Source organism: Hippoglossus stenolepis, chromosome 1 (assembly GCF_022539355.2).
Source record: "Hippoglossus stenolepis isolate QCI-W04-F060 chromosome 1, HSTE1.2, whole genome shotgun sequence".
NCBI lineage: Eukaryota > Metazoa > Chordata > Actinopteri > Pleuronectiformes > Pleuronectidae > Hippoglossus > Hippoglossus stenolepis.
Window position 1 is genome coordinate 11225572 of NC_061483.1, and position 16672 is coordinate 11242243.

The 16672-nt window shown below is 39.9% G+C and overlaps 1 protein-coding gene across 1 annotated transcript; it reads right to left on the reverse strand.

Moving 5' to 3' along the window:
* Nucleotides 1–2345: 2345 nt before the first annotated feature.
* On the reverse strand, nt 2346–10505 carry ca7 (carbonic anhydrase VII). The gene is made up of 7 exons (XM_035155154.2): nt 10342–10505; nt 9348–9545; nt 7254–7372; nt 6710–6805; nt 5958–6020; nt 5658–5813; nt 2346–3763 (listed from the first exon to the last, which is right to left on the reverse strand). Exons 1-7 carry the CDS (start codon nt 10376–10378, stop codon nt 3644–3646), a joined length of 789 nt encoding a protein of 262 aa, XP_035011045.1. The 5' UTR covers nt 10379–10505; the 3' UTR covers nt 2346–3643.
* Between the last annotated feature and the right edge of the window lie 6167 nt (nt 10506–16672).

Here is a 16672-nt window from a genome sequence, read left to right on the forward strand (position 1 = left end):
CCAGCTGTGGTGGAATGTCAATGAGTACATTAACTAATGTGCTCTGCTAAGATACAGTTTATAGGTGTTTGTACTTTGCTTAAATATTTCTAGTTTATGCCACTTCATGCTTCAAATCTACCAAATATCAGAGGGAAATATCGTCCTTCCACTACATTCAACAGCTATCATTGCTATTTACTTTTCAGATTCAGTAATTAAATACAAAACCTATTGATTTGATCAAATACAGTGCAATAAAAATGTTAATCTTAATAGTATATGAAGCAACATTAAATTATCCTGTCACATACATATGATTAAACACTGTCCCTTTGTTAACCCGAATACTTTTACGTATAACGGAACGCTTTTGTAGTATCAACAATTTTATTCTGGGCTTTTACTTCAACCTGGAGAATTTTTACACCATGGGAAATTTTCTCGACCTTTGAAAAGCTCCACTTGAGCCAAAGAGCACATTTGTGAGATGGCTGATAGTTACTCCTCATGATCAATGGACTTTCACATAATTAGTGGAGTGCCCCTTTGAAGGAATACACATATATGTGCGTTTGATTGTAGAAAAAGATTACGCAAAAAAATACTACACAAATTCCCATAAAACTTGGTGGAAAAGTGTGGTATTGGTCAAGGAAGAACCCATCAAGTTTTGGTGATGACCCAGATCAGGAGACAGACCCAGAAAGATCAGGCATGTGAAATTTGAATTGCTTTATTCATGTAAATTCTTTAAGCTGCAGAAAGGGCCTGGAGTCTCCATGCAGTAACTCGTACATGTCTCTGTGGTGTCATCATTACTCACACCAAAGCCTGCATCATTCACCATATTCCCACAAAGAGATAACATGATATGTGTGGCCAACGACTTCCTCTGCTGCAGGTTTACATTTCAAAAGTCGCTCAGATGTTGCTGTGTCTGGAAAAATTACACTACAACAAGCAAGTAGATCTCCTGATGCTAAAAATACATGTGACTGACTCTATTTCTGAGGCCTGACTGTGATATCTGATTACATGGCACATCGATCGTGGCTGAGGATGATGTGCTATTCTCAGGTATTCTCAGTCTCAATTAAGCTCCGAGGATGCTATGTTGGAAGGATTATTTGGTACACTTTAAATATAATTCTTACACACACGCACATAAAAATACACAGACACGTACGCAGAAATCATTCCTTTCATAACCATCAGACGTTCGATGGAAATGAAACCAGACAGGGTGACACAACCTCTTGATGCAAATTACATTTACACCTTCCACAGTGGACAAGGCGGACGATCAGAGGCAATTGACAGTAAAAAGACAGTAAAAAGAAGAAGCTCGGATGTATGATGTGTTCTGCTGAAGTCTGCCATTATATATGAAATACGATCCATATATAACACGTGTGTATGTGGTTTAGTTTTACTGTATGACTAAATCCTAAAAGACATGGATTTAGTCATACAGTACAACTGTGTGTGATTCAAAAGAAAGTAGATGCCGCCACCTACAGGGTGACCCACAAGCTGCATGTATGGTGCACATGATTTAAATTAAAGTGAAAATATTATAGACCCAATTTCATAAAAGTGTAAAGTGCTTGAAGTGAGATTGAAAAAAAATCTTATTCTGTTTGGTGTACATGCAAACGTTTTTATTTGTGATTTATGCGTCTGTATTTTCTTTTTCACCTAAAACGATTGTGCTGATCTTTTGTTTCTCTAAATCTATTATTCATTACACTGATATGTTAAAGATTTAGATTTTTTAAAATATTTATTCGACCAATAAAAATAATAGCAGGCGGAATTATTCGTTTTCAAAATAAATCCTATTATTGTTAATACTGCTATTGATATATTGATGCTTAAATTGATCATTGTTCTTTCATTTGTCCCATTCAGAATCTCCTATGGGAGGAAATACCTCATTCAAAATGTTTGCCACAATGTACATTTATTAAAATATTAGTTTATCAATAAAATATCAAAACTCTGCAGAACTGAAGAGACAAATAAAACTTGTCAAATGAACATAGTATATTAATAATCGACTGTGATTCCTGTGCATGATTTTCTGAGTTTAAACATTGGCTCGAGGGAAAGTCCTTTCACAAAGAGGTTGTGGATACCAGGTACAAGGTTCAGGCAAAGAAGCTTAACGTGCTTGGAAGAGAAACTGCTTCATGCTCATGTATTCAAACACAGACAATACAAATAAATATGAGACAAATGTACAGTGTTGGATTATTGTCAAAATCTTAGAAAACCAAATGATTGACAGAAACACTTGTTTTTTAATAATGAAACTATTGAGACCACTTCAATATGTAGGTAAAACAGACTAAAACAAGATATATTTTTATATTATTTAATTCGGCAGCCATGGCAAGATTCTGAATGCATTACAAAAATATTCAAACCACCCATAAAATACATTGTTTCATGTTTTTTTTCCACATCAACAACATCAAACAATCACATCTGAGGCATCTTTATTCATGTGCGTGTTTTGTTGTATGGGAACAACATAAGTTTATCCCCTCCAAGCCTCTGTATTAGTAAAATCCAAGCCCATCTAAATAAGGAGCAGCTTTACACAAAGCTGCCATTAGTCACCCAAGAGAGACACCAGGGCCTCTGTCAGGCATTTACATACTGGACTGTGCATATATTGTTCTTGCAAATGCAGCTTGTGGGCTGAGCTGTTAAGAACAGTGTGCATCACCTCCTGTAGAGACATTAGACCAGGAGCTGGGACACTTCAGGCAGGACACTGTTTCACCTCAGAATGAAGATCACGAAAACAAAGAATTTGATTAAGAAAAACCAAAACCTGCGCTTGTTATTGCTGCTGGAGTTTAATAAATCCTCTATGGGCAATAATGTGTGAACGCAGGTTTTTGTTAAACCTGAAGACCAGTCTAAAAATAATAAATCTCCCTGCTGGGGGGGGTCTGAAGTCTCCTGAGCTCTAAAGGATCTGAGCCTTTCACGCCACCCAACCCTCCTCCTCCTCATGGTTAGAGCAAATGCAGCTCTAATCCAATCCCACCTCCAGTTGGCATTGCTGGACTGGAAGGGCTCTGGGGCCAGGAGGACTGTGAATCCACCAGCGATAGGCCGGATCAACAGGGGATCACTGTGGATCAGCAAGGAGGCCGAGGACGTGAATCTGCAGAGGGCACGGTGGTGAGAGACCAGCCTGCAAACAGCCCACTGTACTGCTGAATGAATTTACCTGTTGCATATAACTGCATGTTACATGATTATGTTGGTTGATGAATAGCACCTTGTTGCCTCAGCAACACTTGTCCTTGAACAGTTTACGGAGATAAAAAACACACCTTTGAATCTTCAGTATCGCTCATGATAACAATCACTAAACAGCACATAGCAGTAATCGTAGCCAAATAACACTACAATATTAGCTGACTGCTAATTTTATATTGCTAATGTGCCTTTATTTTTCCATGAACTCCTTCCATGCTTCTTACTCTGCATCTGAATGTGCTGGCAGTTGTGAGAATTGCTCCTTGAACTTATTCTGTACATATCAACTTCCTCCTCAGGACAAGCTACCATGAGGTAAAATACAATTACACTCAAATTAATGCATTCACTGTCATCTAGAAGAGCTTTTGTTTAGGTCACGTTAATTGGAGGAACGCACTTTCCTTCCTTGGAGAGGCTGGGGAGGCCTGAAGTTGTTTTCCATGCGTTTCCTCTGATCCTCTTCCTCTCCAGAGAACAGGAGCAATCGAAACTTGCCCATCTGCAGTGAGAGAGAGTAAAAAAATATATATATGTTCACAAGAAAAATAGTCATATCCAAACATCATACCCTCTTTGTGCTGCAGCATTTTTCTTTTAGCCCCTTGTTATGAAAAACAAATAATATCCTGTTACATAAGGGCTTTTCCCTATTGGGTCTCCATGCATGCATTTCTCAGTTGAATCCCTGAACCCATGCAGTTATCCATCCATCAGGATAATCAGCTGCAGGGGCTCAAAGGCTTCAGGACCTGGAGTCATGAGTTGCAGGGCCCGGTTGCGTGGCTTACACCTCACCCCCAGCTAAGCCACCGCCAGAGACCCTTCCTGACTACACCCGGCATCGCCATCAATACAACTTCTGTTTTCTCTGACTACAAAAAGACCCACAAAAGGGTGAGGGTCTAATCCGAACACTGGCAGCAGTCGCCACGGGTCCAGCTCAAGGGGAGACCAGGAGGGAATCTGCTGCAGACGTCCAGTTAAGTCAGCTTAACTTGTCAGCAACCTGGAGTTATCAGACCTAAACTTTCAGTTCAGTGCTTAGAGAGGTGCATTAAAAACATGTCAATCCCCCATGAATGATGAGCTGCTCCTTCTTGTGGCCTCTAAATATAGTGTCACACGTTGGTCAAACACTAAGAATTTTCTGAATCGCAGCGGTACACCCCACCATCCACGGCTAAACCCGCCGTTCCATCACTGATGCGGTGATGCTGAACTTTTAGTAAAAAAGGAGGCCATGGATCCTCACAGCCCAGTGGAGCACAGCCATTAACATTATGCAGGCCAGGAAACAGGAGTTTCACAATTGACTGATCAACTGCTGCATCAGCGCCTTAAGCTCCACTTAAAAAACATGCAATTCCTTTCTCCAAGTACCGAGTGCAGCCGTGGCATTAAGGTCAACAAAGTGATGTCAGACAAAACATCACACATGGGATTTGAGAAATCTGCGTGCAGATCACTGGAAATGTAAAAAACAAGCATTGTGCAGATCAAGAAATAGTCATTACATTTTATTTTAAGTAGCTTACGTGTTATTTCAGATACATCTTTTTGAACTAGATGAAAATCAGTAGAGCTCGTACGTCTGCCAAGGCCCAACAGTCAAGCTGCACCAAATTTCCCACGCACATAGAAAAATAGTCCCTTAATAAGCCCGATTTTTATTTATTTTTTAAATCAAGATCCATGAATTAATGTCTGGATAAATCAGTGTAAATTATGAAAATGACCCATCTCACAATGTTAAATCAAGTGGTAAAAAAATTCCTGGATCCGCACCAAACATTTATGAGTTCCTCCCTGACCCTAAACAAATCATTCCAAGTTTTACAGTATTCTGTCCTGGAGATTTGCGTAATCTTGCTTATAAACAAACAAATAAACAACAGTCATGGTGTATTCATCATGACCAAGGGAAGTTTGGTTTACACACTTCTGATGCGGTTATTGTCACAAGATCTATTTTCATTGATTAAACTAGAAAATCTACTGCTTTAAAACAATCATTGACTTTTCTCATTACTGGTTTGTGGCTAAGAAAGCTGGACTGTGGTCAATGCTGTGTTTGACTGACTGGGCCAAGTGGTTTCAAACAATGATCTCTACATGCAGGTTAAAAAAATATATATATATGCATTATGTTGTAGATTATTCCTCACAAAAATGTAAATATGCCACTACCAAAAAAGTGTTTGTCTTCGTTAGCCATCGTTAAAATGACTGATCTTCTTTATGACGCAGAAGATCACTATAATGTAAACCCTGACTACAGCACTGAAACAAAAATATTCCCAATGCTTCAAGATGTCTTAAAGTTTTAAACAATATGAAAAATGCCACATGTGGTAGAAATGCTGTGGTCAAAGGAGCGTGTCTGCAACATGCACCTGTTTATCTGACACGATGATTGGCTCCTTCAGGACGATCCAGGTGACGCTCTCGTGTAGAGGGGGCGTGGTCAGTGAGCCCAGGTAGGTCCAGTACTGGAGGCTGCTGGGTAAGAGGCACTTGGGGTTGAAACGTTTGAAATCTGTGACGCTGCCCTGTGATAGAAACACACCAGACAACAGAGTTTACATCAGTGCAACAAAGCTCAGAGCAGGTCATAAAAAAACACACACACACACACACACACACACCAAAAACATTACATGCAATAAAAACCAATAACAATCAATAGTACTCGCCTTAAATTTCACCATGTACAGAGCGTCTGTTATCGTGTGGAGCCACCTGTGGTCGTCACCTGTCTTTCATAACACACACACAATTTCTGAATTAGTCAGATATGAACTCCAAAAGATTGGGTCTGGACATTTTCCAGAAGTTTGCCTTTCGTGAAAGAGGAACACTGCAGAAGATTGTCCGAGTCAGACGAGTTCACAATTAAATGTGCGGAACATGAATAGAGCCTTCAGCAGGACATGAAAAACATAAATTTCGCTGCTGATATCAAATAAACACTGGCATCAGCTCCAGAATCTTGACATCTTCGTCGGCATCTTCTGCGTGCATGACACCTCTTTTTCATCCAGAGATATTTGTATTCTTTTTGCTCGCTCCGATATTTCTAGACATTTCCTGCTGTATTCTTACTCTAACTTTTTCCTGGGGAGGAAAAGTTCTGGAAAAAGTCAGGAAAAAAAACTGTCTCGGACAATTGTGTTCTCACACAGTCACTCGCAGCTTTGTGACAAAAATAACTCAACTTCTCTCACAACCTCTACACACAAATATGTAAATGGTGGTGGGGGGGGAAAAGGGAACATGAGATTAAATCCTGGGTTACAGTCTACAAACAACAACAAATGATTTTGCATTGGCTTCTGTTCAAGACTGCACGACTTAATGCAGAATGCAAAACTACTGTAATACAAAATGGAGAGGAAAGGGGGCACGGGGACAGAAAACCAGATTGCACTTAAGTAAGACATCTTACATCTAGGAAGATGCCGAGGACAGCGAGGCCGTCGGGAGCTGCTGCCGCCTCCCCAAACGTCTTGTACTTGACAGCGTTCCAGTGAACTAAATGAAGCTAGAGGGTGAAAAAGAGGAAAGACAGGAACAAAATAATAACAGGGTTTTTGTAGTTAAATAAATTAAATGTCATGCATGCTACTGTACATTATCGCCATCCCAGTGTGCTGATGATAACATCTGGAATTTCCCATATCCTGTTCTAAGCTATAGTATATAACGCATATCGTCTTTAAGTTGTGGTTTTTAAGTTTAGAAAGTTGGGATGAACAAGCTCAAATATCTATCGTTATATTTCATATATTGTTATTTTGACACTCATACAAAGTAAATGTACACCCAAATGCTGGGTATTCTTTTCAGCAATTAAGCAGTATTTTGACTTTATTCAAAGAAAAATACACAAACAAATATTCCTTACTACACACCTGAGATAAACTGGTTCAGTCTGTGTTTTGTTTATCAGACGATGACACACTGAAGTATTCTAGATCCCAAACACTGACCTCAGAAGCGTAGCTATTTCCTGCAACAGTGTGCTCAGAGCCGTGGCAGCCCTTTCCGCCCCAGTGGAAATGAAACTGTTTCAGTCTGTAGGGGTTGTCGAGAGGGCCCCCCTGGATCACTGCAGAGGAGGGGAGGAGGAGATGTAAAACCAAAAAGAGGAGAATATTTTGGCTCATGCATTCACCGCCCTGTGGGTGTTATGATACACAGGGCAGCGAGTGTGCAACACCCAAAATACTTTTATTAAATTTTTCTCTGTGAGCTGATGCCTGAGCACCTGCGTCACCAACAAATCTGTTGGAGAAGCCCTGAAGATCAGGTTCTGGTTCGAGATGCAAAAAGCCAACAATCTGCCATGAAGCCAAGATAAAGATGCAGTTAACTTTCTATTCCAGGTCCACTGGAGAACACAGTAAAATCCAGCCCATTGTCATTAAGTGAGTACAGACTGTTTTCTGAGCCTGTGATCTGCACTGCTGCCTGGGTACAGTCCTCTACTCCAGTCTACTCTGATTGATATTCATTGTGATGCTGCTGACATCTTTCTGACAAACAGGCCACATCAGTCCAGGTCAGATTAAATGGGCAGAAATGGCACCAAGCAAAGCACTCATCTTATTCATGGCACAGATGTAGGACAACAATGTGATCTTTTTGGGGAAATAATTAATAGAAAACATGGTAGCATATATCAAGAATGCTATATTTAGACATGCTATACTTTTGAATGTCAATAAGGTGATTAATAGAAAGCCACTTCTGTACTTTCATTTCAATGATGACTTATTTATTTATAACCTAGTTCTAAATTAAGTATTTTAATTATCTCACATTATGTTTTTACACTAATTTCTCTGTAGTCCCCTCATCTGTTTTGATTTGGGCTCTAATGCTGTGTGATCTTCAAATTGCTTCAATTCTTCATTTTAACCTAAAGCACCTTGTAGCTGTGTATTGAAAGATTCCATATAAATAAACTATTTATCAATATTGTTATTCATTCAAAGCCAAACTATCGATATATCATAACATTTTAATATATATATTTTAATATTGTTAAACGTTTAAAAATCTGTCTCCTTTGTTTTACTCCGCCCTGCTCTTCTTAACAAAACAGTGACACAGAACACCGGCATCTGGGAATATAACCACGAGTATTCCCAGACCCAGCCACACACACACTGAAAACTGACAACAGCAGGTTCAGGGGAATTGTGCACTCACTGTGAACTATGGAAGAAAAACACTGATGAAGTGCATTGGTTTCACCACAGGTCTCCTCGTTAATTAATAGTTTTTCACCGATAGCTACTTGCCTGCTCTAAGGAAACTGTCTGAGCCAAACTGCCCCGCGTCTCTGAGCTGATCATTCATGGTAATGATGGGGTGGTAAACATGGATCCACCCAGTGATAAAAACAAAATAGGGTCATAATAACCATTGAGATCACCGAAGGTTATTATCCTCTTGTCCTGCAGACAGATGCTCATACACTTAACTGCTGGATGCACTTTTCCTGCAGCATAATCACAGGTTTATTTGCAGCCTCTGATTATGGGCAGTTATGCACATGATTTGCACTTTCTGGAAAATTAAGGTGATTTCACCTTTCTTGTCATACGTTGGTTCTTGTTCACAGACTTACAGTGCAATGTGGCCAACAGCAAATACCAGAACCATGATCATCAATGAACACCGAGCTGGGTTGATAATTGCATGGCAGTAAATATGTTTAATATAGTTATAATCATAGGTCATGTAGCATCAATGGACATAGTCACTGCTAATACAGCTCCGAGGCTCAGGGACATCCTGCCTGAGGAAATACGACGGACTGAGTCAGTAGCTTCCTTTAAATCAAAGCTTTATTGTACTGCAATGACCTGATTTGACCCAATTCTACATTTCTGTAACACATTTAGTGTTTTTATTCTTTTATGACTGTTTGTAAAAAAAAAAGAAATTGTAGTATTTTTACTGGTGTTTTTATTTGTTAACTTTAATGTATTTTCACTTGTAGGTTTTATTTTCAAGGCACTATGTAACTTTGTTTTGAGAAGTGCTACATACATAAATATATTATAGTTCCTTACCTGAACGGTCGTCCGAGTCGTCGAACTCCACAACCACAGAGTGTCCGTTATTGGAGATGCTGGTGGAGGTACACTGATCATAGTTGAGGACGATCAGGCCCAGACTGGGGTCATGTGAAGCCTGCTGGGGTACGATGTCGATGGGAGACTGCCGGTTGCCCTGGGCCACAGGGTAGTTGTTGTGCCATACAGAGGGACCTAGTCATATAACCCAGTGAGCAATAAAGACAACATTTTTTAGACTTTGATATACCCACTTCTGTCCTTGTGCCTCGTGATAGCGCAAACAAAACAAAAAAACAGATCTCACTGCAGGGAAAGTTCTTTCAATAGTTTAAAGCTTTAGTTTTGTTAAATATAATAAATAACATTTATTTATATATTTAAAAGCATGTCTTTCTTCTGAGGCAACAATCAGGTTAATTTAAAAAGGATTAAATATAAAAAAATGAATCAGTGAGAAGAGCATCTTGTTTCTTGATCACAATGAACAATGGAACAAAGCACTTTATTTATTATTTACCATTTCTGGGAGGTTCCTCCCTTTTCTCTCAAGCAGCCTTGATTCTTTATGGCATGCATTACACAACGTGTTGCCATAATCACGTTAACTGAGGCGTCTGACCTGCATCTGGGAGGATTCACGCATTGCTCAGCTGATTGGCTGATTGAAAAATTGAATGGAGTGAAAAAGCAGGTGCACTGTGGCTCCTGATAAAACAGCTCAGTGAGGAAACTGATACAAAGCCATGTTTTCTCTCTGAGGGACAAATCAGGGCAAAAGCCAGGTTGAGGTTACAGCGGTCATCCCTTTAAGCTCGGGGCTAATCTCGCATTAACAGCCATTTTAACATCTAGGTTACTCCTCTGTATAAAACACGCAACGCAATAAAACCCCTCCAGCAAAACCAAGGGACAGCAAGAATCCATTGTGCAGCCTATACACAGAGAGGATGCATGCCTGGAGCTGCAGGATGCACGTGTGAGATCTTACCGTCCTCCTTTCCATATCCCCAGTGGTTCCCTGTCATTGTCCCTGTTTGTGGAGACAAGTGTGACCGAGCTGACCGTCGCTGCTTGACTCGTGCACTCTGCTGCGCACTCGGAGGACGGACACGAGCATCAGCCGGTGGAGCTGTTGATGAAGTTTATGTAGTGAGCAAAGGGGAAGGGCAATTATCCCCGTGTTGACACGCCCCCTACACAGACACACACACCCACACGCACGCACACACACACACACACACACACACACACACACACACACACACACACACACACACACACACACACACGAGACATGCACGTCTCTCTACAGTTGTGAGGACACTCATTGACATAATGCATTTCCTGGCCCCTAACCTTAAAGGTCCAGTGTGTAAGATTTAGGTGAAATGGATATATTGGCAGAAATTGAATATAAAATAATCCTATTGATGTTTTCAATGTTGTTGTTTTTTTTTAAATTGCACAAATTGTTGTTTTCTTTACCCTAGAATGGGCCTCTATATTTAAATACTTTACATGTACATCTGGAGTGGGTTCTCTCTACGGAGGCCACCATGTTTTTTTACAGGAGCCTAGACTGGACAAACTCAACATCTTTTGAGTTTTTATGATAACTGAAGGCTACCACGGGTTATCTTTCATGTTTGGAAGGGGAGGGTGAGGTGAGGGGTGTTCAGCTGCAGCATGCAATTTCACCACTAGATGTCAATAAATTCTAAACACTGAACTTTTAACCATCACAACTAAATGCCTAACCATAACAGCAACACTGCACCGTGGTCTACTCACGTGAGCAGCTCCCAAAGCACAAAGATCCCTGGGGAGCGGAGAGTTAGGAGACAAGGATCACAAGCAGCAAGGATGGTGAGAAAATATGAGGATAGAGATAAGATGGAGATTCAAGTCCCGTCTCCCTTTAGTCGTCATGGGGAATGACTCAACAACAAGATGGACGAACAATATCTGTAGTTTTCAGCCGCCATCGTAGTTACTGTCACCTCCCCCAGTCTGTCCCCCACCACGCCCCAAACTACCCTGAAAATCAAGACCAGCCAGGTGAGATGACAGCTCACCAAAACCAGGATGAATAAGACTAGAGGTCCGGACAACATCGACCCCAAGGTCTTCAAGGTGTGTGTGGAGCATCTATACAACCTCTCGCTGAGGCTGCCCAAGATCTGGAAGACATCCTGCATCGTCCCTGTGCCCAAGAAGGAGCGTCCCAGTGCTGCAAACGACTTCGGACCTGTGTTTTTAATGTCACATGTCATGAAAACCTTTAAGAGGATCGTTCCACAGCACCTCGGGCCCAAAGAATGGTCAAATTGCACATGAACACAACTCTGATCCCATCTCTATATTGCCTTTTTTTTTTTATTAGCCTTTGTATATATATAGAATTATCCCTACTTTTGTATATATTTCTATATTTACTCATATTTTTAGTCTTACTATATTTTCTACTTGAGCTGTTACTTTCTTTATTATCATCGACCTTCAGAGCCGGAGAGCCCCTGTTTCTCCACCATTTTAGACCTACGCATGCACGAGTTCCAAACCCACTAAGAGAAGTAAACTGAACATCTAGTATTCATTCTAACATCATCAAGGCAGACTATTAATTCCAGCACTCTATGATAGACAAATAAATATACTGGTGGCATAGTGAACAGCTTTAAGTAGCACTCTATATCTCCAGTCACATTTCCATGGCTGTGCCCAAACGAAGGTCAACAAAAGCTCTTCAAGTTTATGTTTCCTTGAAAAAACTCACAAAATCTGTATAAAGTCTGTAGAGATATAGATATAGATATCAGTGTCTGTATATTTGTATTTGCATGTGTGCAGGCATACAGCTGTTTTCGATGAATGTTTATTATGTAGGGTTATGGCTGTGTTAACTTAGTAAATGTTTATATTAATAAAGAAATCTATATCCACAAACATTTTATAGAAGAGAAGAAAATTTGATATATATATATATATATAATTTTCTTCTCTTCTATAAAATCTCACTTTCTTCTGCTGCTGTGTCATTTGTGAATTTCCTCTATGGAGGATAAATAAAGGTACATCTTATCTTATCTTATCTTATCCTAAATACATCAACATATGCAAGAAATTAATTTGTTTATCGTTTTATTTGGTGCGATACTATCATTGTGAGGACATTATTATTTTTTATGATGTTTTGTAATCAATTTGTAAATCCCTCCATTAACCATGACAGTCCTCACAGAAGGTGAAGAAGGTAAAGTCAGCACAGTTGCTGGGGGATGTTGGCGACGCTGACTTCTTCCACCTCCTTCACAGCCCAAAAAGCGGCGGACTCTCTTCCAGAATGAAGCCTTCTTTGGTTTCTCTGTCTTCTCAGGCAGCCCCGTCTCCTTGGGATTGGGATCAGGGAGAACATTGGAGAGAGACTCGCCCTCAGTGAGCTCAGTGCTGGAAACATCAGGTATATATCTTTGGAAGACCTCATCATAAGTAGCGCTGAGCTTCTCCGGCTTTTCTAGGAAAACATTCTTCTTCTTCTTCTCCTCCTGGAGCTCGGTGTTCAACTTCTCCTGGTTGTTTGCATGACTATGGCAGACCTCGTGATGAGAAGCTTTGAGATGCTTCAGCTCTTCTTGGAGAACGATGTTCTTCTTCTTCTCCTCCTCGAGCTCGGTGTTCAACTTCCCCTGGTTGGTTGTGTGACTTTGGCAGACCTCGTGATGAGAAGCTTTGAGCTTCTTCAGCTCTTCTTGGAGAACGATGTTCTTCTTCTTCTCCTCCTCGAGCTCGGTGTTCAACTTCCCCTGGTTGGTTGTGTGACTTTGGCAGACCTCGTGATGAGAAGCTTTGAGCTTCTTCAGCTCTTCCTGAAGAACGTTCTTCTTCTTGTTCTCCTCCTGGAGCTCGGTGTTGAACTTCTCCTGATTGGTTGCATTACTTTGGTAGAATTCATCAAAGGAAGCTATGAGTTTCTCCATCTCTTCTTGGAGAAGCTTGTTTTTATCCTTCTCCAGCTGAACCTCATTGTTAAACTTCTCCTGGTTGATGATGTGTGCCACCTTCAGCTCCTCGTAATCTATCTGGAGGTCTTTTTTCTTCTTCCTCTTGATGGTGTTGTTTACCTGAGAGGCGATCTTTGTGGCGCTGAGGGCTTCTGCATTGCTGTACTTTTGTAACATCTCCAGCTCTTGCTTTGTTTCCTTTCCTCTGTTAATGAACATTTCCTTTAGCTTTTTCTGTCGAACCAGCTCTTGTTTTTGCTCCTCCAACTCTTGGCCCAGTTGGATCCTCCAGTGGTACTCTTTACTAAGGTTGTCCCTCTCCTTGGCCAGCAGGTCTATGAGGTTGCTTATTTGTTGAGACATACAAATAGAGTTCTGCTGAATCGAACCTGGGGTTTGACTAGTCCCCACGTTTAGGGGAAAAAAACCTTCCATCACTGGTTTAATCTATTTAGTTTGAAATAGAAAGTTACAATTATTCTGAACAGATTTCTGCGTCAGTAGAAGTTTTCCCTCTCTCACAGTGGGGTGTCACTTTCTGAAATCGATGTCCTATTATCCTTTGCACGGATGGTATATCCCCTTCCTCTTATTGTTGCTATGTATTAGAGACCTAGAGACCTAATGATAAAAGGTATTCAAGGAACCTTGAATACCGAAAAGAGCATGAGCCTTTGATATAGAACATTGAACATGTCTTTAATCTTTAACATTAAACGTGTCTTTGATTTTAAACAGTCCTTTTCTTTTAAATGTATTTTTGGGGCTTTTTATAACCTTTATTTATTTATTTTTTATAGGACAGAGGCTTAGTTGTGAAAGGGGGACAGAGAGAGAGTGGGGGAGGACATGCATAAATGGCCGCGGGTCAGAATCTAACCCGGGGCGTCTGCGGGTTGAAGGCTTTCCTCTTTGGGGCAGCAGCTCTACCAGTTAGGCTATACGCCGCCCCAAACAGTCCACTTCTTCCGGAACATTCCATTTATTCCTTGATTTCTTTATTTTTGCATGTTTACTTTCAATATATTTCATAGTCATATTTCATCACAAAATGCAAAAATCTAGATTAATAATCATGGATTCCACCAGTCCCCTAAATGTATTATTATTCTCATCAAGATCCATGAATTATTCTCTGTGAAATCAGTGAAAATGTAAAAGAAATCTTTTGTCTCACATTGTTTAAGACAGTGAAATAAAACTGTGAATCCACAATTACTGCTGGTTGGAAAAGTCTAAACTTCCATAATCTGAATTTAAAGTCTTAAATAAGTTAAAATATTACATACAAAGTATTAATTATGTTTAGCTATGTCTGAATTATTTTAATGTTCATAAATATATTTGCCAATATATTGGTATTGGATTTTTTACTCCCCACTATCAACATTGGCATCTGCACCACAAGTCCACATAGGACGGGCTCTCAGGTTTTAGTTTTTGCAGATAGGACGGAGCAGGTAAATGAGTCGGTTCGGGCCCAAACCTAAACCTAAATCCAACCCTAACCTTAAAACCAATTCTTAACCTTCAAACAGTCCTTTGAATTTGTGAGGAACAGCCAAAATGTCCTCACAATGATGGTATCGGACCAAAATTTGGCCTCAAAACTATAGATAGACATGCACACGTTTATCATAATGATGAATCTGACCCGGGACAAACAAGATCACTTGAAGTTTCCACAGTGGAGGAGGCAGAGCGAGATATGACGGAGCGACACGGCTCCGTCATATCTCTGTTTTTCAAATAATCTGTTTTCTCTCTATTCTTTTGACAATAATTCATTGACAGAAAAACCCGTCAATGATATAAATTTCTTTAATTTATCATCTAGGGTAGCAGGGCTTCATCTGATTGGCCAAATATATTGACACGCAGAGTGTGAATGCGTGGCGCATCGAACACCATTTATCACAGTTTTTGCCGCCATTTGCGATATGTCTATCGCCCATGTTGATATCGCGATGATGATAGATTTTTTATCGTGCAGCCCAAACAAAAACATTATCCCTAACATTAACTATGACCATTTCATGGCTATAACATATAACCTTAACCTAACCACAATTCACATCTCACCACTAACCTTATCCAGGAGGTCAGAAATCATGTCTTGCCTCTTTTGGTCCCCATGAGGTCCACTGGTCCTGACAAGATTAGTGTTTATGCTGGAAAAGGTCTTGAATAGGAAACAACAACCAACACACAAACAAGCACACGTACACACACACACACCATCTGCTGGGGGTTTTAAAGATAATATTTACTCCAGTGTTACTATATAGGACACATTTAAAAAAATAATTAGAGACATGATAGAGTCACACAACTAGTTTTCTATTTTGAAATTATATAGAATGATTCTCGATCACTGTTATATTTGTAAACAACACACATACACATGTGATAGTCCCATAAACAAACAAATAAACACCTGAGACCTTATTGGCTGTTATACTTTAAAAGTATGACATTTCGATTTTAGATTTTTCTCTTTATCTCTTATTGTCCCATATTACATTTAAGCTATTTTATTTGTACTGTCTATACGTTTCAATATTTTTGTTTCAGTGTATATTATGTAAATATTATGTTACATTAAAAATATTATGCAGACACTATTATTTATTGTTTTTATTTTAAAATTGTATATTTGTAATCTACAAAGTGGACTATGCACAATTATCAAATAAATGTAGCCCTAGTTGGGTAAAAACAGCAGCATTTGCCTCAATTGTAGTTGATGTGAAGTTATGTGGAAATAATTAGGCAGAGTGTAAATCTGTACTTAAGTGTAGTTTTGTAGAGGGAGCATCTAGTGTTTTTTTTTATTCACAACAATATAAATCATAATATATCAGTTTATCATCTTCTGTTCTTATTTCGGTGAGAATTCGTGTAGAAAGTGCGAGTCTTGATTTCCGTGCCGGACCTTTTTGTGTCGAATCTGCTATTGGGGAAGTTAAAATGCGTCCATAGAGCTCAGTCGTAAAGAAACCATGGCAGCAACACAAGCCTCCAAAGAGCAGAAATACGACAGACAGCTGAGGTACGTTTTAAACAACACCACAGCTCTCTTAAGGTACTCCCTAGCACCAAATAGTTGGGGTAGGGTGTACATCATCACCGGACGTCCTCCTGGGGACACCGCATTTCTGCATGGGCGAATTCTGTGAGTGTTCCAGAGGTGAACAGCATCCTGCAGTTCTCTCTAAATATAAGGGGAAAGAGTGGGGAAGTGAGAAAATTAGTTAACGTGGCTAACTAACTGCAGGCAACATAAATTGTTATTGTCCACAATAGAGCAGGGGGTTT

What these genes read in the sequence shown, in the direction of transcription:
- ca7 (XM_035155154.2), bottom strand. Translation starts at nt 10,378, where the DNA reads ATGACAGGGAACCACTGGGGATATGGAAAGGAGGACG. An exon ending in GAAATAGCTACGCTTCTGAG is followed by an intron (nt 6,806 to 7,253) that starts GTCAGTGTTTGG and finishes TTCACCCTCTAG; the next exon opens with CTTCATTTAGTTCACTGGAA. An exon ending in TCCTCGGCATCTTCCTAGAT is followed by an intron (nt 6,021 to 6,709) that starts GTAAGATGTCTT and finishes GTGTTATGAAAG; the next exon opens with ACAGGTGACGACCACAGGTG.